General features: G+C 42.2%; 1 protein-coding gene across 1 annotated transcript in view; it reads right to left on the minus strand.

Moving 5' to 3' along the window:
• LOC128686195 (protein SPT2 homolog) overlaps positions 1–16,504 on the minus strand; it is an 80,545-nt gene extending 64,041 nt beyond the window's left edge. Inside the window, exon 1 of the mRNA XM_053773014.2 lies at positions 16,292–16,504. Within this exon, the coding sequence (XP_053628989.1) occupies positions 16,292–16,351 (60 nt within the window). The 5' untranslated portion in view covers positions 16,352–16,504. The remainder of the gene's footprint in view (positions 1–16,291) is intronic.
• Between the last annotated feature and the right edge of the window lie 4,909 nt (positions 16,505–21,413).

A 21,413-nucleotide genomic window follows, 5' to 3' on the forward strand; every position in this document is an offset into this window, starting at 1 on the left:
GCCCCATCGTCAAATCAGCACCTAGGTTCAGCCAATCATATTGTGGAACTGGCAATTGTGAAGGTGACATGGATACCACTCACATTCTCACCCTTGTCATTTTCACCCAGCTGCTGGTTGAACACGGTTGTCCATTCTGTCTCCAGGCTGTGTCTTTGCCTTTTGCTTTACCGTGTTGAACACATTTATTTCCAAATGTATATAGTGTACGTACTAGTAAATACTTAGAATCGCACTTGAAGGAAAATATAATTCAAAGCCATTCAGCTGTGTTTGTTCTGCTCCTTGCTCCCCTTTACACCCAGGATAACAGGCCTTATTGTTCCTGGGTTGTAATATGGGTAGCCTGTCTGAGAGCTGGAGCTGGACTTAGAGCAGGAGTTGAGCCTAGAGTTGAAGCTGAAGCAGGAACATCAAATAGCTTGCTGTCTGGCATTGCATCAGCTTTGCCAACGCTTTACAAAACTTTGTGTGTCAGCTTTGCATTTTTCTTTCTTTATGGTCGGCCTGCTATTGTGTGATCGGTGACAGCTTACTATTTTGGCGTGTCAATTGCTTCGCTATGGTCAATCTTGCTGTTGTGTGAATATTTTGCAGTTGGTTTTGCTATTGCTCTTGTATGTGCGTACTCTGCATTCGTGTCAGCCTTGCTATAATGAATCTGCAGTCGTATTGTGCATAGCTACTTGAGTGTGTTGCAAGTAGCAGGTTGGGGATTAAATGCCACCTTTAAGAGTCCGACGATTAGTGACTGAGTTTACTCTACTAAACCTGCCTAAGTTCTCTCTACAGCATTGTTGGCATATTGCTCGATCTATTGGCATTGATTATCAAAGAACTCGAACTGCGGCGCAACTTCATAATCTTATTCACAGTAAATTAGAGACAGAAGCAGACATGGCACACCAGATTGACGTGTCCCCAGCTGCAGGAACTATTAATAAATCTCCACTTAGGTTTCTGCAGAATGGTCGAGAGACACCTCAGCAAAACTAGCAGCCTGGTGAAGCAAGAGATGTGTCAAGTTTGTCTCAGGGTGAGTCTGCTTCATTAGCACTTGAGTTAGCCAGACTCAATCTTGAACAAACTAAAGAGCAGCGTGCTTTTGCTATGGAGGAATTTGATAGAGAGAAGGAGAGGAGGCAATATAAAGGACTTTAATTTGCAAGGGGCAGTACAGTTTGTTCCTAGTTTCCTTGATGAAGCCGAGCCAGAACAGTTTTTCGAAGCTTTCAAAAACCAAGCTCGAGTCTTAGGGTGGCCTGAACAGCATTAGGCGTCATTGGTTCACACAGCATCGTTTGGTAAGGCACAGGAGTTTACATCAGTGTTAAATGACACTGAATTTAGCAACTATCGGGTGGTGAAGACCACAGCTTTTACCAGATGGTATAAAGCAAGTGGTGTCGCAACCTTCAGTGAATTGATTCAACTTATCTTGGTGGATAACCTGCTGGAGTCTGTGGGACCAGACGTTAGAGTCTTTCTGCAGGACCATGTCTTAACCACAGCACTGGAGGCAGCCAGGTTGGTTGATACTTTTGAAACCAACTACTCCTTGTCTGAGCAGCCCCATCTCTCTTTTCAACAGCCTGGCATGAGCAGAGATCGTCAACATTGGAGGATGAAGTGCCGGCAGGAAGGAGAATGCTTACGTCAGCCAACTATGTCACCTGGTGAGACAAGCTACTCAACTTATGGTCAACCTGGTGAGCGACAAACCACTCAACATGGTGTATCCCGACAACAGTACCCAGAGCAGCATCAGTCACAATGTCAGCAGGGAGCAAAGGTCAAGCCTGTCGTTTGCTTTTATTGTAATAAATCCGGCCACATTCGCCCAAACTGCCCAAATAAACCCCAACCATTAGGGAAAATTTATAATGTCCCTAGTAACATGACCTTGAAAGAAGTAGAGAAAGGGATGGCCCCTTATTACTGTACGAGTCGTATATTCCTTCAGGAAGACTCAAAGAAAACTGAAGTCAGGACCTTTAGGGATATTGGAGCATATTGCTCACTTATAAGAAAGGGAATACTTCGCCTTTCTGAACACACTTCATTGCAATCCTCTGTTCTGTTAGAAGCTTTTGTAGGAGCAATCTTTTCTGTCCCCTTGCATAAAATATATAGAGTGCAGATATTACACTGGATATTTGACTGTAGGTGTATCTGAGGGATTTCCAATGAAAGACGCAGTGTTATTACTGGGTAATAACATTACCACTTCTAGTAAGTCTCCAGAACCAATAATGATTAATTCTTCTCCGATGTTGGCCATAACTTGGGGAAAACCCCAAGGAATCTCTGATGAGAATGCTAACCTATCCTTGGACGACTCTGATCTCGGAATAGCCAATTTGTTTTACAAGGAAAACTGACCAGGGCCTCTTAAATTTAGTGAACAGACCCAGATCAAGCCTTCATATTCCAGGGTTGCAGGATTGCCAAATGTGTCTGTTTCCATGCCCGAGGGACTGTCCTTCCAAGCGGAACAGCGAAAAGACCCTTCATTGAATTTCAGTTTTCAGGCAGCCATGGGTAAATCCTTTCCAGATCACTTGGTCAAATAGAAACTTAAAAGCAACTATTTGATTTGCACTGAGACTGGTAAGGAGATAGAGGGTAGGCAACAGGCAGACGGGTTAGTGGTTCCAATGAAGTTTAGACCTCAAATATTAAATATAGCTCATGTACTTCATTAGGAGGACACCTAGGAATTACTAAAACGATATATATGATATTAAAAGAATTTTATTGGCCAAAATTAAGGCAGGATGTGAAGAATCATATCCGCTGTTGCCGAGAATGTCAACAAGTAGGGAAACCTGGACATTCCATTAAACCTGCACCTCTCCAGCCTATACCTGCTGATGGAGAACCTTTTGCAGAGTTAATTATAGATTGTGTAGGTCAGTACTTATTTACCGTTATGGATAGAGTAACTAGATACCCAGAAGCAATTCCCATGCACAGTATTTATACAGTACTAAAGCAATTCTTAAAGCTTTAACCAAGTTTATCTCTTGCTTTGGCATTCCCAAATCTATTCAAAGTGATCAAGGTACTAACTTCATTGAAAAAGCCTTTAGGGAAACTTTGACTAGGCAAGGGATAATTTACAACTTATTCACTGCCTATCATCCTCAGTCCCAAGGCGCCTTAGAAAGATTCCGTCAGACGTTAAAAACCATGATGAGAACTTTTTGTATGCATTTTCCAACAGACTGGGATGAATCACTACCTTTGTTGTTGTTTTCAGTAAGGAAAACTGTGCAGGAGTCTGCAGGGTATAGTCTGTTTGAGCTGATCTTTGGCCACAATGTACGAGGTCCTTTTCAGGTGCTCAAGGAAGGATGGATGGGAGAAGACGTTAGCTCAACACTCTACAACCCTTCTTCAAGGCTGCAAGTGGCACGTCAGTTAGCCAAGGCTAACTTAAAGGCAGCTCAAAACAAGATGAAACAGAGGTATGACAGAAATTCACAGTTTCACTCCTTCCTTCCAGGAGACAAGGTGTTGGTACAGGAATCTATACCTGGCCACACCTTGAAAGCCAGATTTATGGGACCTATGCAAATTGTAAGTAAATTCTCCCCTTGACAAGACCTCAAAAACTAAAACTTACCACATTAATCAAATTAAAGCATTTAATACACGAGATAAAGTCCCAGTAATGACTCTGTCCTCTACCTCTGAGGATGTCCCTGACTCTGCACTATTTCTGGAATTAATGTCAAGCTTCCAAATTCTGTCCTCCTCAAGGACCCTAAACCTTTAATGGTGGGGCTATCTAAGATTCAAGTAACAAGTTTAAATTGCGCTTCTACAATCTTACCATGATATTTTTTCGGATGTGCTGAAAAAATGTACATTAGGTTATCATGATGTAGATGTGGGAAACTCTAAACCTATTAAACTCTTCCCCTACATAGCTAATCCTGAAAAACAGAGGCTACTTCAGCACGAGGTAGACTTTCTATTAGAGCATGGGTTAGTGTAGGAGTCACCTAGTCCATGGACTTCACTGTGCATCCTTGTTAAAAAGGCTGATGGAGGTTTTCGAATGTGTACAGACTACCGTTAGGTGAACGAGGTCACAATTACAGATGCTTACCCTCTTCCTAGTCTGGATGACGTAATCGACTCTGTGGGCAAGGCTACTTTTGCATCCAAGTTAGATCTCCTTAAAGGTTACTATCAAGTACCTTTGACAGATAAGGTGAAGGAAATCTCTGCCTTTGTAATTCCAGGTCATTATCAATATACAGTTACCCCTTTGGAATGAAAAACTCACCCTCTTCATTCCAGAAAATTATCCATCAGGCTATTAAAGGACTTGACGGCACTGCAGCTTATCTAGACATTATTGCTGTATTGGATACTTGGGATCACACATGTTTAGGCTTAAGGCTGCCTTTGAGACCTTCCAGAGTTCCCACTTAACTGTTAATTTATTTAAGTCTTACTTTGGCCAGGCTACTGTTAATTTTTTGGGCCATGAAGAAGGTAGTGGTAAAGTTGCCCCTAAATTTGCTAACGTTCTTGCCATTAAAGATTATCCAATACCTCATAAAAGGAAATCCCTTCAACGTTTCCTAGGTATGGTAGGATTTTATAGAAGATTCTGCAAAAATTTCTCAGATATTGCAGCCCCTCTATCCTCACTTACCAGTCACAAAGTTCCCTTTAATTGGACCCCAGAATGTCACAATGCTTTTACAAAAGCAAAAAGATTACCTTGTACTGCACCCATTCCTTTGTCTCCAGACTTCTCCAAACCTTTTTCATTACAGGTTGATGTTTGTGAGTCTGGGGTTGGGGCAGTACTTTTGCAAGCAGGGAACAATGGGTTGCAGCCTGTGGCTTACTACTCGGCCAAGTACCAGCCGCACCAGAGGGCCTACTCTACAAATGAAAAAGAGCCCTCGCTCTGGTACTGGCCTTGGAGCACTTTGATATATATGTGGGCCAGACTTCACAAGTGGTCACAGTCTACACTAACCACAACCCTCTAATTTATCTTCAGCATATAAGGAATCACAAGAATAATGAGGTGGACCATCAAGCTGCAACCTTATAACATATGTATTAACCCTTTCAGGGTCCAAGGCCCAAATCTGGAGTCACGCACCAGTGTCCAAGAATTTTCAAAAAAAAAATTTTTTATTTTTTCTTATGAAATCATAGAGAATCTTTTTGTGAAGGTAATAAAACAAAAAGTACGAAATTTGGTGGAAAATTGCCGAAATTATGCTCTCGCGAATTTTGATGTGTCAGCGATATTTACGAATCGGCGATTTTGCCGACTTTGACTCCCATTTTAGGCCAATTACATTAATCCAATCAACCAAATTCTTAGCTATTTCACTAGTATTACTTCTATTCTATCGATTGAGCACAAGAAATCGCCAAGTCAAATGTTTCAACTACAAAATAAAGTGATCGGAAATTGTTAATTTGGCCAATTTAACACAAAATTCAAAATATTCCAATTTCAAAATAGGGTCCAGAATGAACAATGTAGGCATTCCTAGCACTAAACTAACATTTCCTCTGTTCATTAGTTATGTTTTGAGGCTTTACAAATAAATTCCATTTTGATTTTTTATTCACATAATGAATTTTTATTCACACCAAAAAATAGAAGATTTACTGTTATGCAATACTGTAATAATTGTATAAATATCATCACCATATTTGTGAATGTATATTAGACCCACCAGCTGACGTGTATTAGACGTGTGAGGTCGTTTGTTTACTCTTGAATATCGGCAAAAATTTAACATTTCCGCTACTTTGAGCTCAGTTTCAAGCCATTTCCAATGCTAAAACCAATCAAAATCATCTCTATTTCTGTAATATGTCTTCCATTCTATCAAATGAGACCAAGAAATCGCAAATACAACTATAAAAAACATACGAAAAAACACTGCAAAGTTGCTGTTTTAATCGAAAAATCATGATTTCATTTTTTTTCTCTCATTATACACAGTGTGCTGCAGGATCTGTTTTATGTGGTGCACACATACCACATAGATGTATTCTCTCATATCTAGGCCCAAATGTACCACTCACAGTTTATCAGAGTGAGCTGAGCTCATGGCGTAGATCTACGGTTTGGACTCTGAACGTAAAGCCGTAGATCTACGGGACGGACCCTGAAAGGGTTAAGCACATTGGAAATAAATGGTATAAAATACCAACACAATGGAAATATAAACACATATGCAGTATAATGTGATCCTGTTTGTGACTTGAAAAAGCCCACTGTGTGGGTGAAACGTAGTCAATAAAGGATCACATTATACTGCATACGTGTTTATATTTCCATTAAGCACATTGCTGGCCCAGATAATAAGTTGGCTGATTCTTTATCAAAAGTATAGAATTTATGTGTGTATTAGGTTAGGATGTGTTAGGGACCTTTAGTAACCAGTTTCAAGCTCTTTTTTCCCCCTTGGAGGTGGAAGCCTAGTCCTGAGCCTTCTTGGGGTGGGGGTGTTGCATGCAAAGATTATGTACCCTTTATTTGGAGCATGTGAACACACTCATAAAAGGCTACCTTCCCAACCAGGTTGCTAAGGGTTTGATGATTTATGGGGCCCCATCGTCAAATCAGCCAATCATATTGTGGAACTGGCAATTGCGAAGGTGATGTGGATACCACTCACATTCTCACCCTTGTCATTTTCACCCAACTGCTGGTTGAACACAGTTGTCCATTGTCTCCAGGCTGTGTCTGCCTTTTGCTTTACCATGTTATACACATGTATTTCCAACTGTATGTAGTGTACATACTTGTAAATACTTATAATCACACTTGGTGAAGGAAAATATAATTCAGTCATTCAGCTGTGTTTGTTCTGCTCCTTGCTCCCCTTTACACCCAGGATAACAGGTCTTATCGTTCCTGTTTGGGGTGCCAGGAGTAAATGATAATGGGGAGCATTTGGTCAAACTTTGTATAGAAAGGGGTGTGGTTATAGGTAACACATTTTAAGAAAGAGGATAAATAAGTACGTATACAAGATATGATGTAAGGCAAAATGACAGTACGTACTTGGACTACGTATTGGTAGATAAAATATTGTTGGATAGACTGCAGGATGTATATGTTTATAGAGGGGCCACAGATATATCAGATCACTTTTTAGTTCTAGCCACAGTGAAAGTAAAAGGTAGATAGGATAAAAGGAGAATGGAAACAGCAAGTAAGAGAGAAGTGAAGATTTATAAACTAATGGAGGAGGCAGTTAGGGTAAGATATAAACAACTGTTGGAGGAGAGATGGGCTAGTGAGAGTATAGGCAATGGGGTAGAAAATGCATGGGGTAAGTTTAAGAATACTATAGTGTTAAGAGTGTTCAGCAGAAGTTTGTGGTTACAGGAAAGTGGGTGCAGGAAGAAGAGCAATTGGTGGAATGATGATGTAGAAATAGTAGTAGGAGAGAAAAAGTTAGCATATGAGAGGTTTTTACAAAGTAGAAGTGATGCAAGGAGGGAGGAGTATATGGAGAGAGAGAGAGAGAGAGGTTAAGAGAGTGGTGAAGCAATGTAAAAAGAGAGCAAATGAGAGTGGGTGAGAAGTTATCAACAAATTTTGTTGAAAATAAGAAGTTTTGGAGTGAGATTAATAAGTTGAGAAAGCCTAAGGAAAGAATGGATTTGTTAGTTAAAAATAGGAAAGGAGTGTTATTAAATGGAGAGTTAGAGGTACTGGGAAGATGGAGAGAATATTTTGAGCAATTGATAAATGTAGATGAAGACAGGGAAGCTGTGATTTCGTGTATAGGGCAAGGAGGAATAACATCTTATAGGAGTGAGGAAGAACCAGTTGTGAGTGTGGGGGAAGTGAGTGGGGCAGTGAGTAGAATGAAAGGGGGTAAAGCAGCTGGGATTGATGGGAAAATGATAGAAATGCTAAAAGCAGGTGGGGATATAGTTTTGGAGTGGTTAGCTTTTATTTAATTAATAAATGTATGGAAGATAGTAAGGTACCTAAGGATTGGCAGAGAGCATGCATAGTTCCTTTGTATGAAGGCAAAGGAGACAAAAGTGTGTAAAAACTATAAGGGAAGAAGTATGTTGAGTATACCTGGTAAAGTGTATGGTAGAGTTATTATCGAAAGAATTAAGAATAAGATGGAGAGCAGGATAACAGATGAACAAGGAGGCTTTAGCAAGGGCAAGGGGAGTGTAGACCAAGTGTTTGCAGTGAAACGAAGGTGAACAGTATTTAGATAAAGGTAAAGAGGTATTTGTGGCATTTGTGGATTTGGAAAAGGCATATGATAGGGTGGATAGGGAGGCATTGTGGCAAATGTTGCAAATGTATGGACTAGGAGGTAGGTTATTGAAAGCGGTGAAAAGTTTTTACGAGGATAGTGAGGCTCAGGTTAGAATATGTAGGCGAGAGGGAGATTATTTCCCTGTAAAACTAGGCCTTAGACAGGGATGTGTGATGTCACCATGGTTGTTCAATATATTTATAGATGGAGTTGTAAGAGAAGTGAATGCTGGTGTGTTGGCAAGAGGTGTGGGGTTAAAAGAAAAAGAATCTAACACAAAGTAGGAGTTGTCACAGTTGCTCTTTGCTGATGACACTGCTTTTGGGAGATTCTGAAGAGTAGTTGCAGAGGTTGGTTATGGCATGTAAAAGAAGGAAATTCAAAGTAAATACATGTATAGGAAAGAGTAAGGTGATGAGGATAACCAAAAAATTAGGTAATGGATCGAACATTTCTGCTACTTTGAGCTCAATTTCAAGGTACTTTTCATTATGAAACCAATCAAAATCATCTCAAATTCTGTAATGTGTCTTCCATTCTATAAAATGAGACCAGGAAAACTAAATTACAACCATAAACAGCATACGAAAATACAGTGCAAAGTTGCTGTTTTAAACCAAAAACACAGTCGGAGTTTTTTTTTTTCTCATTATGCACTGTGTGCTGCAGAATTTTTTTTATACTGTGCACACTGACCACATAGACCTATTCTTTCATATGTAGGCCTACCAGCTTTCTCTCACTAGATTTGAAGGCGCTAGAATTTTGGCGTTCTAGTATGTCAATAACCCAGGTGCGTAAGCCGTACTAGTACGTCGGAAACCCTGAAAGGGCTAGAAACCTCTGGGGTACTTTCCTCCAGGACAGCACTAGACCCCTCAGGATCATTGTCCTCCAGGACTACACTAGCACCCTCAGCACTGTCCTCCAGGACTACACTAGCACCCTCAGCACTGTCCTCCAGGACTATACTAGCACCCTCAGCACTGTCCTCCAGGACTACACTAGCACCCTCAGGAGCACTATCCAAGACAGACCCGTCCCTACCACCCATCATATTTTCCCAGCTCTCATACCATGCTGACATGTCTTTCAAGAAGGATCTTTTATTGACGTTTTTGTCTTTTAATATAGATGTCATTTCCTCATACAGGTGTATCTCGTTTGGGCAGACCCAAAAACCTCTCTCTGATGTTATGTCAAGTGTGGTCACTGGTTTAAAATCTCCCTGCATATACTATGGGACCATTTAAAACAGAGATGGCAAGCAATCCAGGCATGTTTTCGTCCCTTACCCTTTCTGCAGACTACACAGATCTTCATGGTGGTGGTCATCTTACAATACTTGACAACTCTCCTAGCTAGCTAGTCTATAATTCCTGGAAGTACTTAATTTTTTTTTAACAGATCTTCCGGTTTGACTATTTCCAATGAAAACTGTTTGAATCCGCCAGAATCCAGTGAATTCAGAAGAATCCGGTTTGTGGATCACTATACAGTATATTTTTACTAAATCGCCTTAACAGTAGATCTGTCTATCTGTACTGTATCTATTTGTTGTAGTTACTGTTTGGGTGTTTGATGAGGGCGTGTAAAGCCCCATCAGTTAATAAAGCCAGTCAGAAAATACCTTGTTATCAACGAATCCATTTGAATCCGATCATTGGACAAAATCCAGCAATCCAGACAATCTGAGCGAATCCAGATTAGTGGATCACTGAGCAGTTTTGGACTAGCTCATGAAAAGGGCTCTGGAAAAATATTAAACAGAGTAAAATGTGTTCAGTTTGATACAGAAAGCATAACTTGTGTGTTTGGGCACAGGTGGCTTCTGTAATGAAGATTATTGGAGGAATATTTGATTTTCGTCGTGTATATTGCGACCGCTGCTAACTACAGGTTTACCACAAACTGTATATGTCACTCAATCACAATAAGTACTAATAATTATACATTGTTTATCATATTTCTAAAAAACTACGCTTTTTTTATTTCCTCGAGATTTTGCACCTCTTCTTATTTCAACAGGAATGTTTTACCCCTGGTATCACTCATTTGTATGTCAGGTACACTTGTCGACCTGCCTGAGAGGTTCTGGCGACTGCTGGCAACTGTTTACAAAATGAACCTGCCTCTAGGCCTAACACTTCACTTTTAAACTTCACCTTATCATTTATTATCTATACACCACAGTATATCTATATTACTACAGTACCACTGTCTGTACGCTATAACACTATGTATAACACACTATTATCAGGGAGACTGTCTTTCCTCTGACAAAAAAGTTCTAATAATATTTTACAACAGCACTCTAGGCCTAAAGTTTCCCCCTGAAGTATGGGTATGCTTTGTTATTGTACACTGATTCTCCTTTTTTGACTCGGTAGATATTATTTTCTGCTAGACTAGTTCCAAGCGCTGGAGGGATATATCTTACAAGTTTACGGGAACAGTTTAAAGTTCTAGCACACAAGAAAGACCATGAAAAACATGAAAGAACACGGTGGCATGGCACACGGCGGCAGATACTAAAGGAGGTGTTGTGTGCAAGGGGTTTGGACTTCCAGCAAGTGTGCGTGAGCGTGTTAGATAGGAGCGAATGGAGACAAATGTTTTTTTTAAGACTTGACATGCTGTTGGAGTGTAAGCAACGTAACATTTATGAAGGGATTCAGGGACACCGGCAGGCCAGACTTGATTCCTGGAGATGGGAAGTGCAGTGCTGGCACTCTGCAGGAGGGGAGTTAATGATGCAGTTTTATAACTGTAGTGTAAGCATGCCTCTCACAAGACAGTGATGGAGTGAATGATGAGAGTTTTTCTTTTTCGGGCCACCCTGCCTTGGTGGGGAAATGGTTGGTGTGTTAATAATAAAAAAACTACTCTATAAACATTTAAAAATATACCAGAAATGTTATAAATGGTGCAAAGTGACATTAAAACAATATCAGAAATGGCTGAAACAAATCCACTACCATTATAGTATGCTCCTCACTTAGCGACAAATTAATTTACCGACCAGGTCTTAGGAATGGAATTCCGTCGTTAAATGAGGAGAGGCTGTATTTTATTTGGTGGCTAGTGGCTCAGTGGTGGTTCAATTCTGGAGAGTGGAGATTCTGAACTAGGCTTACTTACACCTCTTGCTTCTGTTTGCCAAACAGCAATAAGTAGTCATGCACCACATATCGTTTCAGTCAACGACAGACCACATATACAACGAAGGCGTGAACAAACCTATTGAGCTGCCAATCGTATAAGAGTATAGAACATACAATGTACAGCAAATAATGCTTGATAATGATAAACAACTATGTTACTGATTTATGTACTGTATTTACTATACAGCCTCTCCTCACTTAATGATGGGGTTCCGTTCCTGAGACCACATCGGTGAACAAATTCGTTGCTAAGCAAGAAGTATACGTACTATAATGGTAGTGGGTTTGTGTCAACCATTGTTTTAATGTCACCTTTGCACCATTTATAACATTTCTGGTATATGTTTAAATGTTTATACAGTAGTGTACTGTATATTGTAATAAACAGAATAAGAGGAAATCAGCTCTAATATACATTATTTAAGTATGCATACTGGCCAGAGAAAGACATTGGTAAATGAGTACGTCGCTAAGCGAGGAGAGGCTGTACTATACTTTTTATTGTCATTCCAGAGTGTAATCTTTCTACTCATAAAAAGGTTTATTGTAAAACCAGTATGGAGTACAGTGGAACCTCGCCTAACGAACGCATCGCATAACGTTAAAACCGCCTAGCGATACATTTTAACGCAAAAATTTTGCCTCGGCTAGCGCTAAAAAAACTCAACGCGGTTTGTTCGAGACGCGTCCATGTGCGGCCTGAGCCCGCCTCACTTGTTCCGTGGGTGCCAGTGTTTACAAGCCAGCCATCGCGGTCGCTTCCAAGTATACAATTTGAACATTTCTCATTATCACAGCCTTTTTAGTGATTGCACCTGCAAAATAAGTCACCATGGGCCCCAAGAAAGCTTCTAGTGCCAACCCTACAACAAAAAGAGTGAGAATTACTATGGATATGAAGAAAGAGATCATTGCTAAGTATGAAAGTGGAGTGCATGTCTCCAAGTTGGCCAGGTTGTACACAAAACCCCAATCAACCATCGCTACTATTGTGGGCAAGAAAACGGCAATCAAGGAAGCTGTTCTTGCCAAAGGTGCAACTTTGTTTTCGAAACAGAGATCGCAAGTGATAGAAGATGTTGAGAGACTGTTATTGGTGTGGATAAACGAGAAACAAATAGCAGGAGATAGCATCTCTCAAGCGATCATATGTGAAAAGGCTAGGAAGTTGCATGACGATTTAATTAGAAAAATGCCTGCAACTAGTGATGATGTGAGTGAATTTAAGGCCAGCAAAAGTTGGTTTGAGAGATTTATGAATCGTAGTGGCATACATAGCGTGATAAGGCATGGTGAGGCTGCCAGTTCGGACCACAAAGCGGCTGAAAAATATGTGCAGGAATTCAAGGAGTACATAGACAGTGAAGGACTGAAACCTGAACAAGTGTTTAATTGTGACGAAACAGGCCTGTTTTGGAAGAAAATGCCAAACAGGACGTACATTACTCAGGAGGAAAAGGCACTCCCAGGACATAAGCCTATGAAAGACAGGATTACTCTGTTGGTGTGTGCCAATGCTAGTGGTGATTGCAAAGTGAAGCCTTTATTGGTGTATCACTCTGAAACTCCCAGTGTGTTCAGGAAAAACAATGTCCTCAAGGCTAATTTGTGTGTGCTGTGGAGGGCAAACAGTAAGGCATGGGTCACTAGGGACTTTTTCTATGACTGGTTACACCATTCGTTTGCCCCCACTGTGAAAAATTACCTAATTGAAAAGAAATTAGACCTTAAGTGCCTCCTGGTATTAGACAATGCTCCTGGTCATCCTTCAGACGTGGCAGAGAGACTTTCTGCGGAAATGAGCTACATTAAGGTGAAGTTTTTGCCTCCTAATACCACTCCTCTCCTGCAGCCCATGGACCAGCAGGTCATTTCCAACTTCAAGAAACTGTACACAAAAGCTATGTTTGAAAGGTGCTTTGTAGTGACCTCAGAAAATCAATTGACTCTAAGAGAGTTTTGGAGAAATCACTTTTTTTTTTTTTTCCAACAAGTCGGCAGTCTCCCACCGAGGCAGGGTGACCCAAAAAAGAAAAAAAAATCCCCAAAAAGAAAATACTTTCATCATCATTCAACACTTTCACCACACTCACACATTATCACTTTAGCATCCTCAATTGTGTAAACATTATAGGTAAGGCTTGGGAGGAAGTGACTAAGAGGACCTTGAACTCTGCTTGGAAGAAACTGTGGCCAGAATGTGTAGACAAAAGGGATTTTGAAGGGTTTGAGGCTAACCCTGGGAATTCTATGCCAGTTGAGGAATCCATTGTGGCATTGGGGAAGTCCTTGGGGTTGGAGGTTAGTGGGGAGGATGAGGAAGAGTTGGTGGAGGAGGACAATGAAGAACTAACCACTGATGAGCTGCTAGATCATCTTCAACAGCAAGAGGCCACACCTGAGGAAACTGCTTTGGAGGAGGGGATAGAGAAATTGAGGAAGTTGCCTACTTCAAAGATTAAGGAAATGTGTGCAATGTGGCTTAAAGTGCAAACCTTTTTTGATGAAAATCACCCTCATACAGCTATTGCAAGCCGTACTGGTGACTATTACACTGACAATGTTGTGAAACACTTCAGGAATGTCATAAAGGAACGGGAGGTACAGGCCTCTATGGACAGATATGTTGTGCGACAGAGGTCCAGTGACTCTCAAGCTGGTCCTAGTGGCATTAAAAGAAGAAGGGAAGTAACCCCAGAAAAGGACTTGCCACCTCAAGTCCTAATGGAAGGGGATTCCCCTTCTAAACACTAACACCATCAACACTCTCCCCTCCTCCCATCCCATCAATCATCACCAGATCTTCAATAAAGGTAAGTGTCATGCAACTGTGCATGTCTTCTTCAGTTTGTGTGTATTAAAATTAATATTTCATGTGGTAAAAATTTTCTTTTGTTCATACTTTGGGGTGTCCTGAATGGATTAATTTGATTTCCATTATTTCTTATGGGGAAAATTAATTCACCTAACGATAATTTCGCTTAATGTTGAGCTCTCAGGAATGGATTAATAGCATTAGGCAAGGGTCCACTGTATTATGCCGGCAGCAGTCTTATACATCTTGTCTTTTTTTTTTTTTTTTCTTTAAACACAGGGTTTGACAAGGTTAAGGATCCCTAGCTATTTACTGCACCTCTTGATAGCATCATTTTCCCTTGTTCTTACAAGCCAATCTATGATGAAAAAACAAACACACCACATAGCTTAGGTATGTGGTAGACTATACCATCTAGGTTTGTGCAAGTACACTATAACATTTGCACCAACACAAAATCTACCTAATGACACATTTCTCAGAATGTATCCCCGTTGTTAAGCATCACATGACTGTGTGCGAGTGTTAACTGATTGGTGTGGGTTGCATCTTGAAGAAGAGTACCAAAGGATCCACATGGAAATAAACCATGTTGACTGGCTTTCTTTGAGTATCCTGGGTTACTAACCTGATGAATTATTAATGTGAACAAAATCTTCATCATTCAGACTACTTAGGTAAGGCAAACTGTCCCAGCTTTTTAATGAAATTTGCATCTCTAAAATTTGTCACTCATACAAAATGTTAGAATTTCTAAAAATTAACTTACAGTTTATACTACATACACTGTACATTATGTTTCACTGAATGCTTTCACAGCTTACTGGCTTACATTTACAAATCTATGCTATTATAAAGTACAAATAAAATGTACAAACATAAGAGTGGAAGACTGCAGTAGGCCTACTGACCCATGCTAGGCATACCCTGGCCACGAGGGCGTTCGCACCCCGGCCACGAGGGCGTTCGCACCCCGGCCACGAGGGCGTTCGCACTCCGGCCACGAGGGCGTTCGCACTCCGGCCACGAGGGCGTTCGCACCCCGGCCACGAGGGCGTTCGCACCCCGGCCACGAGGGCGTTCGCACCCCGGCCACGAGGGCGTTCGCACTCCGGCCACGAGGGCGTTCGCACCCCGGCCACGAGGGCGTTCGCACCCCGGCCACGAGGGCGTTTGCACCCCGGCCACGAGGGCGTTCGCACCCCGGCCACGAGGGCGTTCGCACCCCGGCCACGAGGGCGTTCGCACCCCGGCCACGAGGGCGTTCGCACCCCGGCCACGAGGGCGTTCGCACCCCGGCCACGAGGGCGTTCGCACCCCGGCCACGAGGGCGTTCGCACCCCAGCCACGAGGGCGTTCGCACCCCGGCCACGAGGGCGTTCGCACCCCGGCCACGAGGGCGTTCGCACCCCGGCCACGAGGGCGTTCGCACCCCGGCCACGAGGGCGTTCGCACCCCGGCCACGAGGGCGTTCGCACCCCGGCCACGAGGGCGTTCGCACCCCGGCCACGAGGGCGTTCGCACCCCGGCCACGAGGGGGGTTCATACGCTAACCACTTGGGGATGTTTGTACACTCAACACTAGGGGGTCGTACACTGGCCCCACGGGGGTGTTATACGGCGGCCACTGGCCAGTGTAGTTGGTACCCAGACTACCAGGTTTGAAAGAACATGGGGTTATTGGAGCACTGACCCCCACCACAACTTAACTTAAGGTCACTATACTACCATACATCAATCATCATACACAATCATTACCATCATCTTGGTCCTTAAACTAATACTCAACATATTTTATATCACACACTATAATGTAGAGAAAAATAAATCGGCTCATTATTAATTTAGTTATCAATTTTGACCTTTCATCTTCAACATTAACCCCAAAAGATGAATAAATGGGAGAAAAGGAGGCAATTATAGACCAGAAAAACATGAAAATTTGAGTTTAAAAGGCAGAAAAGAGGGAAATGAAGTGAGAAAGCGTAGTGAAGATAAAAGAGGGTGAGGGCTCTTCTTACTTCTTGCTTGTTAAACTTGTCGTTGTCCTTGGCCAGTTCTAGCAGGTAGCTGAAGTCCATGGTGGCGGCCCCGGCCACGCCTCACACACTTATACTCTGCCAGAAACTCAAAATGAAGCAGTTTCTGTGACCAAATGTGGGAGGTGGATGATGGAACAGCTGGGGCGGCGGCGGCGCTGGCGGCGGCACTGACGCTGCTGCTGCTGCTGCTGCTGTGCCACCATTACTACCACCACTACTACCACCACTACTACCACCATTACCACCACTACTACCACCGCTACTACCACCACTACTACCACCATTACTACCACCACTACTACCACCACTACTACCACCACTACCACCACTACTACCACCATTACTACCACCACTACTACCACCACTACTACCACCATTACCACCACTACTACCACCGCTACTACCACCACTACTACCACCATTACTACCACCACTACTACCACCACTACTACCACCACTACTACCACCACTACTATCACCACTACTACCACCATTACTACCACCACTACTACCACCACTACCACCACTACTACCACCACTACTATCACCACTACCATTACTACCACCACTACTACCACCACTACTACCACCATTACCACCACTACTACCACCGCTACTACCACCACTACTACCACCATTACTACCACCATTACCACCACTACTACCACCGCTACTACCACCACTACTACCACCATTACTACCACCACTACTACCACCACTACTACCACCACTACCACCACTACTACCACCACTACTATCACCACTACTACCACTACTACCACCATTACTACCACCACTACTACCACCACTACTACCACCACTACTACCACCACTACTACCACCATTACTACCACCACTACTACCACCATTAAGAACATAACATAAGAACGAAGGAACACTGCAGAAGGCCTACTGGCCCATGCGAGGCAGGTCCAAGTCTCCTACCGGCTTAAGCCAATGCACCCACCCTAGTCAGGTCAGGTCACATTGACTTAAGGGAGGAACACGGCAACCGACCTGGTAGCACAAGCTATCAGGTCCAACTCACACCCACCCACATCCACTCATGTATTTATCCAACCTATTTTTAAAGCTACACAACGTTGTGGCCTCTATAACTGTACTCGGGAGTTTGTTCCACTCATCCACAACTCTATTACCAAACCAGTACTTTCCTATATCCTTCCTGAATCTGAATTTTTCCAACTTAAAACCATTGCTGCGAGTCCTGTCTAGGCTAGATATTTTCAGCACACTATTTACATCCCCTTTATTTATTCCTGTCTTCCATTTATACACCTCAATCATATCCCCCCTAATTCTACGTCTTTCTAGAGAGTGCAGATTCAGGGCCCTTAGTCTATCCTCATAGGGAAGGTTTCTGATACATGGGATCAACTTTGTCATCCTCCTTTGTACATTTTCCAGAGAATTTATATCCATCCTGTAATACGGTGACCAAAACTGTGCAGCATAATCTAAATGAGGCCTAACCAAGGATGTATAGAGTTGAAGAACAACCTGAGGACTCCTATTATTTATGCTTCTTGATATGAAGCCAAGGATTCTATTAGCTTTATTGCGAACACTTGTGCACTGTTGTCTTGGTTTCAGATTACTGCTAACCAGAACTCCTAAATCTTTTTCGCAATCCGTAATATTAAGATCTACATTATTTAGTTTATATGTGGCATGGTTATTGTCCTGTCCAACATTTAGAACTTTGCATTTGTCTATATTAAACTGCATCTGCCACTTCTCCGACCACTGCATCAGTCTATTCAAATCTTCCTGGAGTGCTCGAATGTCCTCGTCAGAATGAATTCGACGGCCTATTTTGGTGTCATCGGCAAACTTGCCGATGTCGCTCTTTATGCCCTCATCTATGTCGTTTATGTAGATTGTGAACAGCAGGGGGCCCAACACTGACCCCTGTGGAACACCGCTCGTAACGCTTCCCCACTCTGATTTCTCCCCATTTATGCAAACTCTCTGCTGCCTATTTGTCAAACATGCCTCTATCCAGGAAAAAATTTCTCCTATTCCATGTGCTTTAATTTTCCTCAATAGTCTCTGATGTGGGACCCTGTCAAAAGCCTTACTGAAGTCCATATACACAATATCATATTCATTACCATGATCCACCTCCTCAAATACCTTAGTGAAAAAAGTTAATAAATTCGTAAGGCAGGAACGCCCCTTTGTAAAACCATGCTGAGATTCGTTGATTAATTTATGCTTTTCAAGGTGGCTACGAACTGTCTCGGCAATTATTGATTCCATAAATTTTCCCACTATGGAGGTTAGGCTTATTGGTCTATAGTTCGAAGCTAAGGACCTGTCACCTGTTTTGAAAATAGGTATCACATTTGCCATTTTCCACTTATCTGGCACCATGCCCGTTTGTAGTGATATGTTGAAAAGATTAGCCAAAGGTGTGCTAAGCTCCTCTTTACATTCCTTTAGAACCCTTGCATACAGTTCATCAGGGCCTGGGGATTTGTTAGGTTTTAATTTATCTATTTGCCTAAGGACCATGTCACTTGTGACCCTAATCGTGCACAGTTTATTCTCGTCCTGTTCTACATAATTTATCGTTACTGGAATATCGCTGGTATCCTCCTGTGTAAAAACTGAGAGGAAGTATGTGTTAAAAATTCTACACATTTCCTTATCACTGTCATTGAGCTGACCCGAGGAACTTTTGAGTGGGCCTATCTTGTCCCTGATCTTACTTCTGTATACCTGAAAGAATCCTTTTGGGTTAGTCTTCGATTCTCTTGCAACTTTAACCTCATAATCTCTTTTTGCTTTTCTAATTCCCTTTTTTATTTCTCTCTTTAACTGAATATATCGATTTCTTAATTGCCCCTCTCCTCTTTTGATTTGCCTATATATGCCTCTCTTTTGACCAATCAGATATTTTAATCTATTGTTCATCCATTTAGGATCATTTTTGTTTGATCTGATTTCCCTATTTGGAACATAATTTGACTGAGCAGCTAGAACTATGCCCTGGAACGCATCATATGGGCAACCATCACCACCTACCTGACCCTTAGTCAGGTCATTCCAGTTCAGCCCACCTAAGTAATTTTTCAGTCCTATGAAATCAGCCAAGCGAAAGTCAGGGACGGAGACTTGATTGCCATTATTAGGGGAATTCCATGATATATTAAAACTGAGTGATTTGTGATCACTTTCCCCAAGCTCATCATTAACCTCAAGATTATTAATTAGTGTTTCCCTACTGGCAAGAACCAAGTCAAGGAGGTTATTTCCCCTAGTAGGCTCTGTCACAAACTGTTTTAAAAAACAATCCTGGATCGTATCAAGAAAGTCACCTGACTCTAAATTTCCTGTCAAATTGCTCCAGTCAATCTGTCTATAGTTGAAATCTCCCATTAGCACAACATTTTCGTATGTAGATGCCTTACGAATTTCGTCCCAAAGAAGTTTACTGCACTCCCTATCAAGATTTGGGGCCCTGTAAATCACACCCAAAATTAGTTTTTCTCGGCCCTCGAGAAGCTGTAACCAAACAGATTCAGTGGCTGATGCTTCTAATTTAATATCTTGTCTAACACAACAATTTAAATTGTCTCTGACATACATCGCTACTCCACCACCTTTCCTGTTGACCCTGTCAGTGTGGAATAATTTATAGCCTTGTATGTGACATTCAGAGGGCATCTCTCTATCTTTCAGATTGAGCCAGGTCTCTGTTATAGCAATAATATCTGTTTCCTGCACTTGCAATTAATCTTAGCTCATCTATCTTATTTCTTACACTCCTGCTATTAGTATAGTAAACCTTAAGGGAGCTAGTCCCTTGCTGCCCTCTGCTGTCCCCCTTTGTTTGCTGACCTGATCTATTGTCTTTATTTATAACTTCATGCTGAGTGCCTTTTATACATTTACTGTTTCCAACCCTAGTGTTGCAACCTGCTTGTTTCCCACACACACCCATACCTCTATCTTTCATCAGTTTAAAATCATAGGCATTTCACCAATGGCCTTCTCAATCGAGTCTGCAAGTGCTACCACCCCTGCCCCAGAGAGATGTACACCATCCCTTGCATACATATCATGTTTGCCATAAAAGTTGTTCCAGTAGTCAATGAATGGGATTGCAAGTTCCTTGCAGTATCTGTCTAGCCAGCAATTTACACCAATTGCCCTAGACAACCATTCATTTCCTACTCCCCTTCTACTACCTCCACTACTACCACCACTACTACCACCACTACTACCACCACTACTACCACCACTACTACCACCACTACTACCACCACTACTACCACCATTACTACCACCACTACTACCACCACTACTACCACCACTACTACCACCACTACCACCACTACTACCACCACTACTACCACCACTACTACCACCACTACTACCACCATTACTACCACCACTACTACCACCACTACTACCACCACTACTACCACCACTACTACCACCACTATTACCACCACTATTACCACCACTATTACCACCACTACTACCACCACTACTACCACCACTACTACCACCACTACTACCACCACTACTACCTCCACTACTACCACCACTATTACCACCACTACTACCACCACTACTACCACCACTACTACCACCACTACTACCTCCACTACTACCACCACTACTACCACCACTACTACCACCACTACTACCACCACTACTACCACCACTACTACCACCATTACTACCTCCACTACTACCACCATTACCATCATTACTACCACCATTACTACCACCACTACTACCACCACTACTACCACCACTACTACCACCACTACTACCACCACTACTACCTCCACTACTACCTCCACTACTACCACCACTACTACCACCACTACTACCACCACTACTACCACCACTACTACCACCACTACTACCACCACTACTACCACCACTACTACCACCACTACTACACACACTAGACACATTGTGGTAGTCTACAAGCCTCCGGATGCAACATCCCAGCAATTCCAGGAACAGCTGTTAAAAATTGACCACTGTCTGGAAAATCTTCCAGCTCCTGCACCCAACATCTTGCTCCTGGGGGATTTCAACTTAAGGCACCTAAAAT

The sequence above is a fragment of the Cherax quadricarinatus genome, chromosome 39 (genome assembly GCF_038502225.1).
Source record: "Cherax quadricarinatus isolate ZL_2023a chromosome 39, ASM3850222v1, whole genome shotgun sequence".
Classification (NCBI taxonomy): domain Eukaryota; kingdom Metazoa; phylum Arthropoda; class Malacostraca; order Decapoda; family Parastacidae; genus Cherax; species Cherax quadricarinatus.